At 42.8% G+C, this 21,044-nt stretch overlaps 1 protein-coding gene across 2 annotated transcripts in view; it reads left to right on the top strand.

The window, feature by feature from the left end:
• The first annotated feature begins 7,656 nt into the window (after positions 1 to 7,656).
• Positions 7,657 to 21,044, top strand: part of CFAP58 (cilia and flagella associated protein 58) — a 100,828-nt gene continuing 87,440 nt past the window's right edge. For both annotated transcript variants that reach the window (XM_070431820.1, XM_070431819.1), the window contains exons 1-5: positions 7,657 to 7,680; positions 11,793 to 12,074; positions 14,488 to 14,636; positions 17,722 to 17,878; positions 19,325 to 19,519. In XM_070431820.1, the coding sequence (XP_070287921.1) occupies positions 7,672 to 7,680; positions 11,793 to 12,074; positions 14,488 to 14,636; positions 17,722 to 17,878; positions 19,325 to 19,519 (792 nt within the window). In that variant the 5' untranslated portion in view covers positions 7,657 to 7,671. The remainder of the gene's footprint in view (positions 7,681 to 11,792; positions 12,075 to 14,487; positions 14,637 to 17,721; positions 17,879 to 19,324; positions 19,520 to 21,044) is intronic.

Below are 21,044 nucleotides of genomic sequence, written 5' to 3'. Positions count from 1 at the left end.
TCTGGTATCAAGAGGGGAGTTTGTATGAAGACCTTTTGGGAACTCATGTCAAACGCTCCACAAATGTTCTGTTAAGTTACCTCTGCAGCAGGCTGGAAATGGCTCAGATTAAAGAAATAAAATATAGTCCGGACAGTTTTGAAAGCATGAGCCAGCTGGGACTCTACTCTGTCATCTCAGGTGAGCATGGGGTCAGCTGATAAATGATAACAATTTTCTGCAACATGTGGGCTTTTAATCTTCCCAATAGACTGGCGGAGAAATGTTAGGTTGTTGGGGGCTGACGATGCAGGTTTTAGATTTCATGGATTCTAAATCCAGAGATTTCACAAGAATGGCTGTAGAAATAAGACCTATGTTGGTCAAGACTTTGTGGCTTTATTTTGGAGTGGGGGCAAGTATGAGCAATGGAAACTCACTTCATCTAGATGAAACAAATAAGGTGACTTTGTTAGGAAGATGCAAATGATCTAGCAGAACCCAAGAAAGCAGGTGTTGCTGGGCCTCCTCAGGCTCTATAACGAGAAATGGAAGGGGCACCGACAGCCAAGGAAGCCCCCTTGGTCCTCAACTATCCTTTTCTCTCTTGGGCCTGTGGGTTCCCTCTCCCTGTTCACTTGCTTTATTCTTCCCTCTACGCAGCCTACCTTTCTCTGCCTCTCCTGGGTTTCACATATACTCAGTTCCAGGCCCCAGCACTGAATGGCTTGCAAGGCTTGGTCCCAACTATAAATCCCCAGGAAAAATAATAGAATTGGCCTTATGTGGGTTAGATTTCCACTCCTGACCCTGCTAGCTATGACCCTGTGGGGCAGCGGCGGGGGTGGGGGGTGGGTGGGCATCCAGAACATTTTGGCTTTAGGGAGAAACATATTTCTGGGTAGGAGTTACTAGTGTCACTAATAACATTATCCTTACCAGTTTCACTAGAGCAGTGGTTCTCAACCTTCCTAATGCCGCGACCCTTTAATACAGTTCCTCATGTTGTGGTGACCCCCAATTTCATTGTTACAAATTGAACATAATTAAAGCATAGTGATTAATCACAAAAACAATATGTAATTATATTGTGTTTCCCGATGGTCTTAGGCGACCCTGTGAAAGGGTCATGCGACCCCCAAAGGGGTCGCGACCCACAGGTTGAGAACTGCTGCACTAGAGGATTGTGGGCTGTGTAGGATCCCCCACCATTGCTTCTAGGACCTCTGCGATCCATTAGAGGAGTAGCTTCTTTTTAAGGCCCAGTTGCTTTGCATTGCAGGCTGGGGATTTCCATGTAGGTCTGCATATTAGTGTTTCACTTTATGTCCTCCCTGGGTGCTGTTGAAGAGGCGAGCACTGTGTACATAACACTGTTCTTATTAGACGCCCTAGGAGGGTGCTATAGTAGACACTTAACCCAGGTTTAAAAAAGGGGGTTTGCAGAGGCATTAAACTTGAACTATAACTTGAATATTATCTGGCAGAGTGAGTGAGTGTGTTCATGGCTGTCCCTGGTCTCTGAGTTTGCAGCTGCTTCTCTGCTATTCTTCCAAAGCTCCACTATTCACCTACCACCTTTTATCAACATTCGTGTCCACTAGCCCCTGATAGGGACCTCTGCCCCCTCCCCATTGCAGGATTTTTGCATGCTTGCCTTGGTATCAACCCAATGCTATTTCCCATACTTGGAATTTCTTCTATGTTCTTCCATGTCTATAATTCAAATGTAGCATTTAAGGCCAAGTACAAGTGCTATATCTACCATGTACCTTTCCCTAATAATGCCATCCTTCACTGAATATTCCTTATTCAATAGTCATTCACTTAATAGTTACATACTGAAAGGCGTGATGGTCATTTACATTAGTTTGCTGGGCCTGCCATAATAAAGAACTACAGACTGGGTGGCTTAAACAACAGAAATTTATTTGTTCACAGTTTTGGAGTCTGGAAGTCGAAGATCAAGGTGTTTGGTTTCTCCCGTGGCCTCTCTGCCTGGCTTGTAGATGCCCTCTTTCTTGTTGTGTCATTCCTCTGTGTGTGTGCTTCCCTGGTGTCTCTTTGTGTGTCCAAATGTCCTCTTCTTACACCAGTCAGATTGGATTAGGACCCACCCAAATGGCCTCCTTTTACTTAATCACCTCTTTAAGGGCCCTATCTCCAAACAGTCACATTCTGATGTACGGGGAGGTAGAGTGGGGGGTGGGGGACTTGGGGGGGGGGGGGAAGGGCTGGGGTTGGGGGTGAGGAGAGGGTTAGGGCTTCAACATATGAATTTTAGGGGGATGCCATTCAGCCCATAACACCAGTGGAGACAGGGCTGAACAAGACACATGTGATATTTGTCTTCTTGTTGTTTGACAGCCTGGTAGAGAAGACAGATATTAAACAACCATTTCCATGAATACATAATTAATTACCATTGTGGGATGGTCTAATGGAACACATGGTACTTGAAAAGATAGTCTGGTGTTGGTGGGTTGGTCAGGAAAGGTCTCCCTGAGGAAGTGAGATTTGTAGGACGGATGCATGGGCATCAGCCAGGTGAAGAGGAGGGTTGAGTATTCTAGACAGAGAGCTCAGCGTTTGTGAATTTCAAGTAGTGGGAAAGAACAGGACATATGAGGACTTGAGGAATTCAGCGTGACAAGGAGAGGTAGGAAGGCACCAGGAGGTCAAAGGGGTCAGCTTACATTGGATAGTATGTCTTGACATCTTCATTTCAGTGCTTTTTACATCCTGCCTTGGACTGTTTTAAAATCTTTTTGTGTGTGGGAAGGGTGGTGGCATGCAGGTTTGGCTTCTCCTCATGCTCCTTTAGGGAAGAGATCCTTTCAACTCCTTCATAGCCTGCACAGTGTGCAGCATAGGGCTGGGAACATAGTAGGTGCTCAATAAATAAGTTCAGTGAGTGTAATGAGAAATGAAATGGATAGAAGCACTTTTTATTTGTCTCAATTAGGGGCTAACCAGCCGTGGGCAAACTACGGCCCGCGGGCCGGATCCGGCCCATTTGAAATGAATAAAACTAAAAAAAAAAAAAGACCGTACCCTTTTATGTAATGATGTTTACTTTGAATTTATATTAGTTCACACAAACACTCCATCCATGCTTTTGTTCCGGCCCTCCGGTCCAGTTTAAGAACCCATTGTGGCCCTTGAGTCAAAAAGTTTGCCCACCCCTGGAACCCAATCTTGGTGGGTGTGCTATTCCTAGAGGCTCTAAAAGGTGAGGACTTTTGGTACTATGATGCCACCTAGTGGTCCTTTGTATTACAACAACAAAGGGGAGCAGGTTGGAGAGTTTTCCAGTAATCTGAAAAATTAGAAGCATTTTCTTTCATCAGCGTATATTAATTTGTCCAACCATCCATGCTCTCATCCATTCATTCATCCATGTTTATGTCCACATACACATCTCTCCTGTGAGTTGAACATGTCACATTCCTTTCAACCTCCTGTGGTTCTCTGATCTCCCATGCCCGGGCCTTTCTTTCCCCGCCTTATAAGTAATGCTCTCCAGTATCACTGTCGTGATTTTCTGAGCACCTGTGTGCTTCTGTTGAATGGCATGTTCTAAACCAGCGGTTCTCAACCTGTGGGTCGCGACCCCTTTGGCGGTCGAACAACCCTTTCACAGGGGTCGCCTAAGACCATCCTGCATATCAGATACTTACATTACGATTCATAACAGTAGCAACATTACAGTTATGAAGTAACAACGAAAATAATTTTATGGTTGGGTCACAACATGAGGAACTGTATTTAAAGGGCCAGAAGGTTGAGAACCACTGTTCTAAACGATACCATCACATTGTGTTAGAATTGCAGACTCTGCTTTCTTCCTTTCCCCCAATGGAAAGGGAAGTGACTCTGCCTTAGTCACCTTTGTGGTTTTTGTGCCTGCCTGTGCCTGCTATGTAACAGGTACTTATAAAGAGTGTTTTTTGGATTGAATTACTGTTGCCTTGGCAGGCCACCTGCTTGTGCAATGGTCCTGTAAGAAATAACTAGGAAACCAGAAGACACAGAGCCCCACAATAGTATAAGAAATAGATGGCTAGGTCACTCTCTGATGTTATGGTCCTTTAGGAATGTTATGGAGTCTCTCCAGATCAGTGATGGCGAACCTATGACATGCGTGTCAGAGGTGACACGCGAACTCATTTTTTTGGTTGATTTTTCTTTGTTAAATGGCATTTATATATATAAAATAAATATCAAAAATATAAGTCTTTGTTTTACTATGGTTGCAAATATCAAAACATTTCTATATGTGACACGGCACAGAGTTAAGTTAGGGTTTTTCAAAATGCTGACACGCCGAGCTCAAAAGGTTCGCCATCACTGCTCTAGATCATGGTGGTCCCACAGCTGGTGGTCCCAATGTGTTGTCAGGTTTCCTGTAAACATACAAGTAACCCGAGACCTGATGCCTGCTCAGCTCCACCTCATTTCTATTAGCTTGGCTTTCAGTTTGGTTCAGCCTGCTTCTTCAGCATCATTTGACACCTTTACCACCACCTCCATGCACATGATGCCTCAGCCATATTTTGTTCTGTTTGTCCACCAGATAAGCAGTCGCAGTTCATGAATAAGATATCCTTGTATAAATGTTAACTTTTCCAACATTAATTCATAAATTCAATGATGTTCCAGTTAAAATTTCTAATGAGGAACTTGAACAACATCAGAAAAATTATATGGGATGGTAAAAGTTCATGGATAGCTAATGTAATTTTGACCAAAGAAGTAAGGATGAGGGCCTTGCCCTTTAACCATGACAACTAGCTACAAAACCCTGGTACTGACAGAGGAACAACCAGAGATCTCAGGACACACCCATGTATATTTAGGAACCAAGATGTTGAAAAATTGGCTCACTCCATCGAGAAAAATCAAATCAAATCCTTGTCTCACACATATACAAAGATGAACCGCAGATGGATTAGAGAACTGAATATGAAAAAGTAAAACTATAAAGCTAATAGAAGAAAATGACAGAGAATATCTTGATGACCTTGAAGGTATTTTTAAATCACACTGAAAAAGCATATCCTATGTAATAAGAGCCTAATATGCAAATTGTCCCCTCCACCAGGAGTTCGACCAGGAGTTCCACCAGGGGGCAGGGCTGCTGGCCAACTGCCCGCAGCCCCTCCCCCCAGCCTGGGGCTGGTGGCAGCAGGCAGCTGGAGGAAGGGAGGCCCTGGCTGACAACTGGCAGCTGCTAGGGACCCTACCTGTGCATGAATTTTGTGCACTGGGCCTCTAGTAAAAAATAAAAAATATTAAAAAAGGTTTACAAAATTAAGGATCATTGTTCTACAAAGAACATCACAGACAAAATGTTCAGTCTTTGAAAGCAGATTAATGTCCAGACTTTACAAAGGCCTCTGGCAAATCAAAAAGAAAAAGACCGATAGAAAAACAGGCAAAGGCTATAAATAGACAGTTCACAAAAAGGGAACACCAAGTGGCTTATGCATATACCAGTATATAGAGAAACTAGAGGCCCGGTGCATGAGATTCATGCACTCAAGGGGGATCCCTCAGCCCGGCATGCGCCCTCTCACAGTCCGGGAGCCCTCGGGGGAGCGGGGGTGGGGGGGGTGGGGAGGGGGTGGGCCTAAGCCATCAGTCGGATATCCTTAGCACTGCCATGGAGGCGGGAGAGGCTCCTGCCACCACCGCTGCACTCACCAGCCATGAGCTGTGAGTCTGGCTTCTGGCTGAGCGGTGCTCCCCCTGTGGGAGCGCACTGACCACCAGGAGGCAGCTCCTGTGCGCGTCATAGCGACCAGTTGTTCTGTGGTTCGGTCGATTTGCATATTACCCTTTTATTATATACGATGTTCAATATCACTAGTAGTTAGAGAAATGCTAATTAAAAAGGTGTTGATGCTATTCAATATTGACAGAAAAATTTAAAAATTGTCTAATTAGATGAGTCAGTATTTATAAGGCACTTAGAATAGTATCTGGCACTTAGTAAACACTATATGAATTTATAAATAAGTAACTACCACATGCTGGCAAGGATGGGCGTGGGGGACAGAAACCCTTACACTAGAGTGAAGGGCAGCAATTGTGGTGTGCAATCCAGCAGTACTTGGTGAAGGTAAGTACTCAGGCTTCCATCAGGCTGCTAGACAATTCTGTGGCATTGGAAAATGGAGTTCTCCACTGTGCAGGTGAATTTGAAACAGGCATAACTTCTGGGTAGTCAGCCTTCTAGGTTCATGACTTGACTAGGGAACAGAGCTTTCGTGGGAAGAAAAGGAGACATCTTCCTCCAGCAGGGCACATTACAGGGGAGAGAGTAGGGACTGCTTTTCAGCTCCCACTGGCCTCCTGACTGGGTGTCACTATGCAGGACCAATTGCATATGTGAATGCTGTGACCCTGTGCATTCCCTATGACTTTAACAATCTCACTCCTAGGTATATGTTTCAGAGGAATTTGCACACAGATCTAGAAAGGACCACAGACAATCATGGCTGCATTGTTTGTTGGTGGTACTAGGGATGCGAAGGCAGCCTTGGTACCCATCACTTGGGAGGTAGAAGTGAAATGTGTGGGTGTCCAATACAGGGTCCTATGCAGCAATCAGAAGCAAGGAACTGGGATGACAACACCAACTGCAACAGGGATCGATCCTGAAAAAGAATGTCGAGTGAAAAAAGTAGAAAATATGATGACCCCCTAAAGTCTGATACCATTACCAAACATTTACAAACACACTAATAAAAATGGTATACATATTTCAAATGACATATCCCAGCACAGTGGCATGAATGTCAAGGGGCTGAGGATGAAGATAGGATGGGGATAAAGGGGGAAAAGTAGAACGAGAGGGCTCTTGCATGATTCATGAAGAGAGAGGGGAGGAGAGAGAGGGAGGGGGAGAGAAAGGGAGGGTGAGAGGTCTTGAGAGAAGAGCAGATTTTCACGATGTGGTTCCAAATACGTTTTCCCAGGGTGTCGTGAACTCTGCACCCCACTTTTCTCACACTAGTGACCAAACTCTTTAAAGGCGGAGCCCGTAGTTTCTCTATCTTCGTTTTTCCTGCCTGTGTTTTGCACACAATCACTGCTTCCTAAGGGGTGGAATTGACTCGAATTGAGATGATTTCTTGTTCCCCTGACAGAGTCTCTGTCACAGAGGGTGGCTGCGGGCCCTTCCCCATCCAGAACCGTCTGGTCCACATTCCCTCATGAGCATTAGTCTTCGGGCTCTCTTTCGCTGGCTGCCTGTCCCGTCCACAGGCCTCTTTCTCGGTTGCCTCTAGCCATTCGCTCTCTCTGGTCTCTTCGCTATTTCTAACTTCTGCGCACCCCTAGGGACTCCTCTTAGCTTCGCAGAGGCACCGCCCCCTTATTTCCTTGGTCCCGCCCCATTTAGGAGATTTGCATATTTCCAGGGAGGACGTGGCCCCGGTGGGAGCCTCACGGGCACCTCCCCCTTCGAAACCCCGCAGCGCCCTGAGAGAGCGTGGCGGTTGCCAGGCGACGGGAGGACGCCTCAGCGTCTGCTTGCGCCGCCCGCCCCCGCCCCCCGGCCGGAAATAGAAATAACGTGGCGCGGTTTTAGACGCCGGGGCCAGTGCACAGCCCTTTCCTCAGAGTCCCGCCGGGTGTCTGCGACCTCCACAGCAGCCTCTGAGGCTACCCGCAGAGAGCGTCAGGATGGCCGAGGTCAGGAGTCAGCGCCCCTCTCTGTCGCCTCTCGCTCGACCCCTCCCCCTTGGGCCTCTCCTGTCGACTTATCCTCTGTCATACCCACGGATTCCAATATTTTCCCCATTAATATCCTAACCTCACCCCACCACCTGTCCCAGTTGGCTCTGGCCCCATCACCTCCTGCCCCTCCTTCAATTGGGTGGGTACCCCTCCTCTCCCCCCAACTATTACATTGGCGCTGTGCTAAGCGCGGTAGGAAACGCAGGACAGGCACCCACTCCTACATTTTGAGCCACAAGAGAGAGACGCATAGACATATTGATGGCTCACGGACTGATGGGACCTACAAGAAGGCTTAGGAGATATCTACTGTCACCCCTGCTCACTGACCCTTGTATACCTGTCACACCATGATTCCCTATCAACTGATCACCTTCTGTAACACATCTTCATTAAGTTCTTCAGCCCATCACCACTGCCCCGTGTTATCATTCGCCATTGTGTTATGGTCCTGTGGCCTTTATTCACTCCCCGCCATTGCAGCACACCCCATTTTCAGCCTCACCGATGAGGGGTAACCCCTGCAACCCTTTAAAGACAGCTGTCTGTCCATGAGCACCCTCATTGATAACTTCGATGGCAGGTCCCTGTCATCACTTGCCATTCATAGTCCCCATCCACCAAGGCCCTACCAGAATCCTTCATGGCCCTATCAGAGCTCTCCCCCATTTCACCCATCACATGGTCAGTCCCATTCAGGATCAGCTACAGAATTTGTGGGGCTCAATGAAAAATGAACATTCAGAGCCCCTTGTTAAAAATTATTAAGAATCTCAAGATGAGCCCTAACTGGTTTGGCTCAGTGGATAGAGCGTCGGCCTGCGGACTGAAAGGTCCCAGGTTCGATTCCGGTCAAGGGCATGTACCTTGGTTGCGGGCACATCCCCAGTAGTGGGTGTGCAGGAGGCAGCTGATCAATGTTTTTCTCTCATTGATGTTTCTAACTATCCCATGAGACAGTAGAGTAGTAAACTGACTGGGGAATGGGGCCAGTCTGAGCAAGGGGCCCTATGCAACATCTCCCACCCATGGGTCAGCCCTGGTCCCAGCTCCTGTCACCACCATCATACTTCCACCCCTATTGGTTCTCATGTCTCCTGTACACCATTCACATCCCCTCAGCATTCCATCTCCTCCATGTCTAATCTCCCTTTCTAAACTCCATCTTCCCTGGTCAATAGTTCCCTCTCCTTATCATACAATCTCTTTCATACCCTCTGTCTTCCTCACTGCCTGGGCTCCATCACCTCTGGTCTCTCTTATATCCATACTGCCGGGGCCACATTTCTTTCCCCCACTACTCACACTTATTCATATTTCTTTTCTTCCCATCTTCTCCTCCCGTTCCTTCTAATTCTCCCTTTCCCCCCTATTATTTGCTTTTGAGTATTTCCTCCCCCCCCACTAGTCATTGGTTTATTTCACTCTTCTTCATTTTCCGTACATTAGCTCCAGGTACCAATACTATGAAATAATTATTTCCCAGTCCCTTTCCTATCATTTTCTCCCCTTATTTCTTCTTTCTGTTTTTCTTCTCACTTGATCTCAGCCAACTTTTTCTCACCTCTGCTTTCATAAGTGTTAATTCCCACTGTGGCCTCACTTTTCATTGTGGCTCTCTTTCCCTTTTCCTTCTCCCCACTAATTGGTATTCCCAGCACCTAGAACAGTGCCTGGCAGATAGTAAACACTCAATAGGTGTTGAATGAAGGAGCAACACAGTTCCTTTCTGATTAGTTCCTGTTGAAACCATGCTTCCAAAATAGATAGCTTTATATGCCATAACAGTGTGGATACCAACTGGTTGTTGGTCACAGCATTTTTGCTTTTCTTTTTATAGTATATTTTAAAAATAGAAAGATGAACACATTTCTTTTGGTCATCAAAGTTTCTTTAAAACTTTTCTTTCTCCGATATTTTCCTACTCCTGTGCTAAGGGCCAGGTGTACAGGGAAAACCTGGCCTGCCAACAAATCATTAGGCTGGTGATCAAGTGTTGACATTAATACCATTTACAGGGATGGAGCTGAGAACATTGCCATGATGAATTTTTGTGTGTGCTCATGTTTAGCATCAACAAGGGGAAAGCACAGAGCAGCAGCGGCTCCATATTTCCTTAATATGGTTTTTTCCTCCTTTGTGGAATTGCTGAATTGTGATCTTTGCAATAATCTACTTTTAGTCAGGAAGAAAACTTCTGTTGAATTTAACATTAGTACAAACATTGTTACATGAAATGTTATAGATATGCTTGTAACTCAGACATCTATTTTAAGATGTGGGCTCAGTTTTGCTTGCATGCCATCTTTAGAAATTTAATCAAGGGTACACATGTTTATGAAAACCAAAAATATGTAGAATTGGAGCTGCATTAGTCTAATTCAGCCGCGGGCAAACTACGGCCCGTGGGCCGGATCCAGCCCGTTTGAAATGAATAAAACTAAAAAAAAAAAAAAAAGACCGTACCCTTTTATGTAATGATGTTTACTTTGAATTTATATTAGTTCACACAAACACTCCATCCATGCTTTTGTTCCGGCCCTCCGATCCAGTTTAAGAACCCATTGTGGCCCTCGAGTCAAAAAGTTTGCCCACCCCTGGTCTAATCTATGCCTCTGGCTTCACATGGCATTTTCCTGTGTGTCTGTGTCCAAATCCACGCCCCTCCACTGGTTTTTATTGAGATATAATTGACAGGTAACATTATATTTGTTTTAGGTATACAGTATAATGACTTGCTATATGTATATACTGCAAAATGATTACCACAGTAAGTTTGGTTAACATCCATTACCCCACAAAGTTATAATCCACTCACCCTCCTTTTACTAGTATAACGACTCCTGGGTTAGGACACAGCCTCCTCCAGTATAATCTCAGCCTAACTAATTATATGTGCAATGACTTATTTCCAGGTAAGGTTACATTAATAAGTACTGGGATTAGAGCTTCAACATAACTTTGTGGGGGAGCGGGGACACAATTCAACCCATACACTAGGGCAGTGGTCGGCAAACTGCGGCTTGCGAGCCACATGCGGCTCTTTGGCCCCTTGTGTGTGGCTCTTCCACAAAATACCACGTGCGGGCGTGCACGTACAGTGCGATTGAAACTTCGTGGCCCATGTGCAGAAGTCTGTATTTTGTGGAAGAGCCACACTCAAGGGGCCAAAGAGCCGCATGTGGCTCGCGAGCCACAGTTTGCTGACCACTGCACTAGGGAAATAAGAAATCCTATATAACTAACACCTGGGTTCTCATCTAAGTCATAGCCAGACTTGCTTGAATTACGTTTGTGTATCTGGGCTGATAGTTTTAAGAACTTGTTGTCCAGATAATCATGGAAAGCAAATGTGGAAAAGGCCCCTGAGAATTGCACAGGGAGCATTTCAGTATACTTGTGGAGATGACCTAATTTTCTTAAGGGATAAAAGTGATGGAATATCTTGTAGGAGACTATTGCATATTTCTGATGGGTTTCACTGTATGTGTGATTTCATGGTATGTATACCAAAATCTCCCTGTGTCTGACCCCAACATGCTGTGGACTCCCTCTGCAATCCTGGGGGCAGTAAGAAGTAGGGTGAAATGAAAATAGATCAGAGTTTGGACAAGCTATAAACATTCATCATAACAGCTATAAAAATTTGTTGCGTGCCTACTTTGGCTAAGTGTTGAACATGAATTACCCTATTCAATCCAATCCATAACAACACCATATGGTAGGAAATATTATATACAGGGGGGTTGGGCAAAAGTAGGTTTACAATTGTCATACAAATAAATAGTACAATAATCAATAAGTAATAATACAGGAATAATCCTCTGTGTTTTGTGTACGTACAAATGTAAACCTACTTTTGCCCACCCCTGTATATCTTGTAGCATCAGGGGATGAACGTCATATCGTTTTTCACTTCATGACATATAGCCTTAAATGTTCTAATTGTCAGTGGCTTTTAATGGGCTTGTCTGAAGGCCTTTTGTTCATGGATATTCACAGCAATTTCTGAATCGTCATGGTGTAAATGTTGCAATGCTCGTTCCCATCCCTGCTCTTCTGTACAGGAAAAGAGTGATAAACCAGTGCTGGAAGAAACGGCGTTTGAAGAAATCGAAAGGGATTTTCAGGAGGTTCTCAATGAACTTTTAGGCGACAAAAGTCTGGAGAAATTTAGGATTGAATATGAGAAGCTTCATGCTATCATGAAAAAGTCTTATGAAAATGAAAAGCGTCTGATGGCCAAATGCAGAGAACTGAACGCGGAGATTGTGGTGAATTCCGCGAAGGTCGCCACTGCCCTGAAGCTCTCTCAGGATGACCAGACCACCATTGCATCCTTGAAAAAGGTCAGTGATCATCTAGAAACGAAATCAGTGAAGAGCAGTGTCCTGTATGTAAATGCATTCTTTATTTAAAACATCATCTTTTCATCATATTGACAGCTCTGGGCTGGTAGTAAATGAGTTATTAAGGTAAAATTTACATGATTTATGTATTCATTTAGCTTAGGGGATAATGTTCATTTTCAAAGAAAATAATTAGGCTGGATGAGTTTTACCATTCAGAAAATAATGTAAAACTTCACTAGCTGGGTTTCGAAGGAATAATGGGCTAGCCAAAAGAATCTATATAATAAATGCCTAAGTGACCATTATGGTGGAATGACCAGGCCGACCAGTTGATATGATGCGCACTGACCACTGGGGGGCAGATGCTCAATGCAGGAGCTGCCCCCTGGTTAGTGCACTCCCACAGGGGAAGTGTCGCTCAGCCAGAAGCCAGGCTCATGGCTGGCGAGCACAGCGGCGGTGGCGGGAGCCTCTCCCACCTCCACAGCCGCACTAAGGAGCAGCAAGCTGAGCATTAAGGAGCAGTGAGCAGGTGAGCAGTAAGGAGCGAGCAGTCCCAGGCTGCAAGAGGGTGCAGGCTGGGCTGAGGGACGCTCCTCCCCCCACAGTAAACGAATTTTGTGCACCGGGCCTCTAGTTAGAGATAAGTAAGAGCAATATTAGGAATCTTAGCATGTCTATGTCTTGTCTGATACAAGATGAGTAGTAAGTAAATATCTCATGATGATAGCTTGTTAAAGATATTTTCATATTCCTACTTTTTTTGTTTCTTACTGTTTTAGGAAATATTAGCTTGAAAATACCCAAATAGTAATATTTGTATTTTTTCTTAGCATCTCTTTGCTTCTGCCTTGATCCTCCCAGTTCCTCATAATGGGAGAACAGGGATTTGGTCTGGCTTAGTCTTACACTTTCTTTTCTATCCTGAAGCATGTTGCATTATTTTGAAGGTAAAACATAAATGTTCCACGTTGATTTCAGGGTGATAAGAGGTTAAGACATCTTAATTTATAATTAAAACCCTAGTGATGAGAAAAAATTCACAGACTTTTAAGAAATTCCTTTGATGTCATGCAATTAAATGTCAGCCACTTCAAATAAATTTCCAAGACTAGTGCAAAATATGACATGTTTTCTTAGAAACAACTTTTTTTGAAGTGTTATTTTCTCCGTATTGTCATTTCCTTCTCTTTCCTGAAAAATCAACATAAAGAAGGCTCCAATTCATTTTATAATGAAAACACACATACTTTTTATTGTAAATTTAAAAACTGGAAATGGAAGTCATGAATTGCTTAAAATCTAATTAGTGAAGTTGATTTGGACAAATCTTCATATAATCATATTTTCATTTGAATATTCTTCATTTGTTTTGCTAAAAATAGTACGTACGGTTGCTATAGAAAAACATGTCTCAATAAACTGACACTTAGTTTTAAATCACTGAATTGTAACCCGAGGGCCATCTCTCTCTGTTGTAATAGCATGAATTTATTTAATTAAATAAAATACTCTCTACCACTCATTTTATTCCTTGTCAACATGAAAGTAGAATATTTTTTACCTTAAGCCAATAGGTTCTTAGCTATATAAAAGACTCACATGCCACTGGATGAAATTTTGTAAGAAAATTAAGTGGCAGGGTAAAAATCAAGACTGTTGCAATATTTACTGTGCTTTTTTATTTATTTGAAGGCTGTAATTCACTTTTAAGTATTTATGTTAATATTCAACCATGCATTTCATAATAGTAAGGAAGCCAAAGCTACATGAGTCATTGTTCCCATTCCCTGCTGTGGGTTTTGTTCTTTCTCTATAAGCATTTGATGAAAAGGCCTGGGCTTGAGTTTCTGGAAATGGGAATTACCAAGACTGTGTGTACAATTAGATCACAGCAAAGACCACTTTGCTATGACTTGTTCTAAAGCTCACATGGCCATTAGGAGTTCACTTGGGACCTAAGGACAAAATATATTTTTTTAATTCAGAATCTATCAAGAGCTTCAAATGTAGGGCTTAGATCCAAGATCATTCCTTATGTGATACAGCTTATTTAAAAAAATCTGGACTTGGAAAGCCCATAAGCTTTCGTATCTTAACATTTTTATTAGAAACATCCTCTTATTATAGCCACCCTTGCAGTATGTGAGTTTTGTATCCACACTCACCAACACAAGAAAAAAATACCCTTTTCCAATACCCCCTTAAAAACCGGTGTTCAGCATGGATGAGCTCATGTTGAATAATTCAGTAACTCAATGCAAATTTAAAGCACAATGTATACTATATAAGCTTCTTTCCCCATAAATGACTACTGGATTGTAGTGGTTTTATTATTCTGTTTACCCAGTTCACCTTGCATCTGGAACCTAGTTTGATTTTTCTCACTGATGTCATGTGGCCCATCTAGGAAATTGAAAAGGCCTGGAAGATGGTGGACTCAGCCTACGATAAAGAGCAGAAGGCGAAGGAGACGATTCTTGCCCTGAAAGAGGAGATTGTGAACTTAACTAAACTAGTCGAGCAAGGGTCTGGACTGACAATGGACCAGGATAGCAAGTAGGTCATAGCCTTCTGATTTATGTTGGATTTGCTTTTGTAGAGGACTCCCTCAATAGACAGCCTGGGGTTTGCCAGTGTCACTTTGAACATGATATAAGACAGTGTCTCTGTCTCTCTCTCTCTCTCTCTCTCTCTCTCTCTCTCGTTTCCTAGAGATTATTTTCTGTCTATTGCTATTTTTTCTTTTTAATATTCCCTTTCTCCCTATACAAAACTCCTAATTTATGGTTATATTAAACTTCTGGGTCTATAAGAATCAGTACTACAGTTTCAAAATGAACAAAGGTTTTAGGTTTATTTCTTTCAAATGTGTGTGGAATGGAACTGGCTGCTTTTTGGCTCTAATTTCCAGCTGCTCCCATGTACCCCTCCCCCCCCACCCCACACACACATATCCCCCCAATTAGTGGCATCACCATCCTTCTAGCTTCTCAGGTTCTTGGCCAGAAAACAGAGTTGCTCTTCACCCTTGCCACTCCTTCTTCCCTTAAAACTTTGTCTTGTTGATTCAGTCTTTCCCTCCCCCCTATCTCCAGTGCTACTGCCTTGGTTTGGACCTCCCTTGCCCTGCTGGACGTGGCAGTAGACTCCTAGCTGGTTTCCCTGCCTTCAAGGAGACATCTCTCTTCTTTACCATCTGCCACATACCCGGTTTATGATGCTGAAACATGTACCCACATGCTTCCATCTCCGGCATAAACACCTTTGAAAATCTATCCATTCCTGAAGGATAAAGTCCAAAATCTTGAACATGTTTTTCTGGGCTCTTCATAGATCTGCCCCGGTTAGGCTGGCTCGATTCATGTCCAGCAACACCGTCCTTACTTGCCGTCATACCTTTGAACATGTTGTTTTCTATGCCAGGAATGCTTTTTCTTCCCTTATCCACGTAGTACACAACTCTGCATCCTTCAAGACCCATCTCAAACACTATCTGAACTTCCTGGCCATCAGCTTCTCTGTTCCAATTCCCCTCCCACCCCCAGACTCAATGACCAAGCAGAAGAGTCACTGTTTCCATAGGATCTTCATCTGCCTCAAGTCTGGCACTGATCACATGGAATTGAAATTAGTTGTTGATGTGCTTCTGTACCCATTAGGCTGTGAACCCCTTGACCTAAGACATCGTTACCTTCCCTTCAGGAGTCTTAGCACTCTGCAGGCCATGCAAAACCTTGCATTAATCAGGAATGAACATGCACTTTCTTAGGCATCTTTAACCAAATCTAACTGCCATCTAGATTTCTTATGCTTTCTAGATGCATTTATCCAATGTTGCTAGATAATAGTTCTAAGTGTAGGTAGTGTGGGAGGGACTAGAAAAACAGAAGATATGGTATCCATCATACTTAATATTTAATCATATAAACTATTTAATATTTTTTAATTAGAGAAGTCAAGCATAATCAGAGCAGCTACTGAAGAGCAATGTGAGGGCTCTGATTCAGTTAGGAGGCATTTTAATGAGAAGTGGCACATGGTTGAGGAGGGACATTGAAGAAACTGTCTGGCCCAGATTTTGTCTTCAGTAGTGCCCTCAGGTGTAGTTTCTCTCTTCATAGTAACCTTAGGATTTGAGGTTTTGTTTCTGGAGAAGAGTTTCAATGTGGTTTTATGTTATATCAAAGCTATTGTTAAAAAAATCATCAAATTATTGTGTTTGGAATAGTCCTTTGATGACTGTCAGCTGCAAGGGCCTCTGCTTTCTCAGCTCTAAAGTGGCTGTTTTGCTTTAGTCTAATTCTGTTGCACAAGTCATATCTGACATAGTTTTTCTACTTTCGAAATGCTAATTCTGCAGAAAGTCATGACAAATTATATGTAATGATTTTTGAAATGTGGAAGTAACTGGTTTACAATTCAAATAAACAAATATTATCACATACTCTCTAAATACTGGCATCATGAATGATTTTTCAAATTTTGTTGTTGGAAACATTTGATATGTGTTGAATTTCTTTGGGAGAAATTATACTCTGTGGCTAGTGGATAGAAAAATGGCAATGTGTGTTGTTTGCTTGTTTTTGCTTTACTTTAGACTTTATAGCTATGATCATAGACCTCCAAGGAATATATTAAATCAATAGTTTCCGAAATTCATAACTCCTTAGGGTTAATTACAAGAGTTGACAATAGCAATTATAGTCTTATTGTAACAAATTCAAAATAATACAGAGATATGGATGATCTTTACTTCATCCCCTCAAATCTTCCACCCTAAATTCCACTTTTCAGAGATAAGCCACTACTTGGTGCTTAAATCCCTATAAAGCACACACACACACACACACACACACTTTTTAATTTTTTTCATTATTTCTAATAAATTTAATCATAAAAATTTTAATCTCTATCATATTGAATACTTATTCATCAGTTCTTTTTTCTTATTTTTTAATTTAATTTTTTATTTAAAATTTTAAAAATTTATCTTTATTGTTGAAAGTATTATAGATGTCCCTCTTTCTTCCCCACTGACCCCCTTCTAGCCTGCCCCATCTCCCATCCCAGGCCTTCACACTATTGTCTGTGTCCATGGGTTATGCATATATGAATATAAGTTATATGATTAATCTCTTCCCACCTATCCAATCTCCCCTGCTTTCCCTGGACACTGTAATTTCTTAAATATAAGAAAAGGAATTACATTATGCACAGTATTATTGGCACTTTTTCAGTGAACAACTCACAAACAACTCCCATGTCAGGGTGTGAAGATTTTTCTCTTTCACACCTGAATAGTGTTCATCCTTGATCTAGAGCAGTGGTTCTCAACCTTGGCTGCACATTAGAATCACCTGGGAATCTTTTTAAAATCCTGATTTCTGGGCCTCATCCTCCGGAAATTCTGTTTCTTTGTTATGGGGTGGGGCCACAACATTAGTAACAAAGAAACAGAATTTCCGGAGGATGAGGCCCAGAAATCAGGATTTTAAAAAGATTCCCAGGTGATTCTAATGTGCAGCCAAGGTTGAGAACCATGGATCTAGAGTCTTTCCCATGAAAATGAGCTCAGAGGATGATAAGGAGGCCTCATGAGCAGATGGCTGTTTAGTCTGACTCCTGTGTTCTTCTCTTTTAGTATCCGAGATTTACTGAAGTTCAAAGAAGAAGTGACAAAGGAACGAGACCAGCTCTTGTCAGACGTGGTGAAATTACGAGAGTGCTTAGCTCAGACCACTGATCAGCAGCAGAATGCGGAGCGAAGCCGAGAAGAGGCAGAGCACGCCATCATTCAGGTCAGCTCTGCCAAGTAGGGCTTGATGAAGGACTGTTTCCTTCCAGAAGGAGGTTTTGTTCTTCCCCAGCCTCCCCCCACCCCCCCCGACCTCCGCCCTGCTGTCCAACGGTGGCATCCACTGTTCTGCTTGTTTCTTTGGTTTATTCTTGCAGGAGCGGTTCTACTGGAGCCACTCTTCTCAGCATTGTCTGAGAAGCCACTAAGGCAGGGCACTGCTTACAGATCTGTCTGGCCCAAGAAACTGTCCCTGGTGAAGGTCAGGGTGCCCTGCATCTGGAGATGCTGAAAGTAGTTCCCTTGATCCCTTTCCATTGAAAAGGAAGCCATCTGGCTGAACCCTTCTGAACACTTTTACATTAAGCCAGAAGTCAAATAGATAATACACAAATCCCAACTCCAGGAGAAAAACAGGAGACTTTTGATCATGAGATAAGAGAAAGGCCTTTCATAGAATTCAGACACCATGATAAAGCTCTAGTGCTTTCTTTAGCAATATCCAGTAGTCATGTACAAAATGATTTCACATTTAGGGTAGTTGGCTACATTTAATTTAGTTCCCATTGATGGAGAATTGGATGAGCTCCTTCCATGTTTAACTTTTCTAGATTCTGGGCTTCCATATTTAATTGGATTTTATACCTTCTTTGTGGATTTGTTTCCACCATCAGGGTGGATATTTAGTGGGAAGGCTCTGAAAAACAAAACAGATTTTTTTTTAAATATGTTTTTTATTGTTGATAGTATTACATATATTTTCCATTTCCCCATCTTTCCCCCCTTCTTCTAAGCTTCCAGCCCCTACCCACCCCACTTCTTTTTTTTAAAACATGTTTTTATTTATTTATTTTAAAAATATATTTTATTGATTTTTTTACAGAGAGGAAGGGAGAGGGATAGAGAGCCAGAAACATCGACGAGAGAGAAACATCAATCAGCTGCCTCCTGCACACTCCCCACTGGGTATGCGCCCACAACCAAGGCACATGCCCCTGGCCGAAATCGAACCTGGGACCCCTGAGTCCGCAGGCCGACGCTCTATCCACTGAGCCAAACCGGTTAGGGCTAAACATGATTTTATTGATTTCAGAGAGGGAGGGAGAGGAAGAGAGAGATAGAAACATCAATGATGAGAGAAAATCATTGATTGGCTGCTCCTGCATGCTCCCTGCTGGGGGATCGAGCCTGCAACCTGGGCATGTGCCCTGACCAGGAATTGAACCGTGACCTCTTGGTTCATAGGTTGACGCTCAACCACCAAGCCATGCTGGCCGGGCAAAGCAGAATATTCTTGAGATGTTTTTACATTAGGGCTCAAAGATGACTGACCTACAGGGGAAATGCTACTACAAAGTGACTGCCCTGGGAGAGGGAGAAGCTTGGCTGGTTGAGACCTGTCCTGGGGAGGGGTTCATGTCTTTCCTCCCTGTCCTTTCTGTGCCTGTAGTTCCAACAAGAAATCCAGCAACGTCAGAATGAAGCTTTGAGGGAGACTCGGAAGAAGGAAAAACTGGAGAAAGAGCTCAAGCAGATTCAGACGGACATGGACACCAGGCAGACGGAGATCAAGGCCCTGCATCAGTATGTGCAGAAGAGCAAGGAGGAGCTGCAGAGGCTGGAGCAGCAGCTGAAGGAGCAGAAGGTGTGTAGGGTGCAGGCTGCATGGGGGTCCTCGCAAAAACAAGACCAGCACCTTGGTTCATGGTCTGTTGGGGCCTTTTGTATTTTCTTTGGAAAGCAGCAAATTCCCTTCACTGTAGTTGCTGGTAATAAGACACTGAGCCCTTCGAATAGCTCTTATGGGTAGATATGTGCCCTCCTTCCCCCCCCCCCCCCCCCCCAGCTCCAACAGGTTAATTTCTTTTTAACTTTTAATTTTAAAAAATATATTTTAATTTATTTTTTAGAGAGAGAGGAAGGGAGGGGGCAGAGAGAGAGAAAAAAAACAACCCACACATAGATGTGAGAGAAAAATATTGATTGGCTGCCTCCTGTTCCCACCCTGACCCGGGGTCAAACCCGTAACCTGAGTATGTGCCCTGACCAGGAATTGAACTGGCGACCTTTCAGTGTATAGAACAACGCTCAACCAACTGAACCACACTGGCCAGGACAATCTTTTCTTAATGTATAATAACCATAGAAAAGTGTATAAGTCACAAGTATCCAGCTTGATCAGTTTTCTCCACTTGGTCACCTGCACTCAGCCCAAGAAACAGTACTCCAGGTATTTCCCTTATGCCCCCTCCTAGTCATGTTCTCCCCCAGGTCACCTCTATTCCGAATTCTAAGCAGAGATCAGAATTTGCCTTTTTGTACTATGAAATGAAATCTACAGGATGTACTTTTTTATGTCTATATTCCGTTTCTCCATATTTGTCTGTGAGATTCATTCATGTCATTGCCACATAGTTATAGACTTGTGTTCTCCAATATGGTAGCCATTAGCAACATGTGGCTATTTAAATTTGTTTTAAAATTAAATACAATAAAAAATTCAGTTCCTGGGGTTTCACTAGCACCATTTCAGGTGCTCAAGATCCAGATGTGACTAGTAGATACCGTACTGGATAGCACAGATAGAGAATATTTACATCAGGGCAGAAATTCCTATTGGACAGAGCTCATAGAGCATTCACTCTCATAGCTGTATAGTATTCCATTGTGCAAATATAAGATGGTTTATTTTTAACAGGTTTATTTTAAAGGTTCAAGTTTAGGGAACCATACTCAGTCTTTACGCACTTTAAATAAGGTACTATTTTTTGGTAACATTTCCCCTGTAATAGTGGTTTAAGGTAACTTAGTAATAATTCTAGTCTGTCATTTCTCATTTCTTAAAGAAGCAGTTCATGTAATTGAAAAAAAGTCATTTCTGGAAAATATTTTCTCTGAGGAAGTTTCCAAAGAATTGTCAAGCCATATAGCATTTTTCTATTTAAAAAATAGATATTAGAACACATTTCTTTGTCAGTTGCTTTATTTATTTTATATAGAGCCAGAAATAAAATAGATAATAAACAATATATAGTATCCTCAAGTAAAATATGAGACTTCTTTGAGCGTGAAATCCGAGAGAATTTTGGACATTATGATAAAACTATAGTGCTTTGTTTAGCAATATCCAGGACTCCTGTAAAACAATTTTATTTTTAGCATAGCCAGCT

This window comes from Myotis yumanensis, unplaced genomic scaffold, assembly GCF_028538775.1.
Source record: "Myotis yumanensis isolate MYYU_CA2020_CCGP unplaced genomic scaffold, mMyoYum1.0.hap1 SCAF_13, whole genome shotgun sequence".
Lineage (NCBI taxonomy): Eukaryota > Metazoa > Chordata > Mammalia > Chiroptera > Vespertilionidae > Myotis > Myotis yumanensis.
This window is presented reverse-complemented; position numbering and strand designations above follow the sequence as displayed.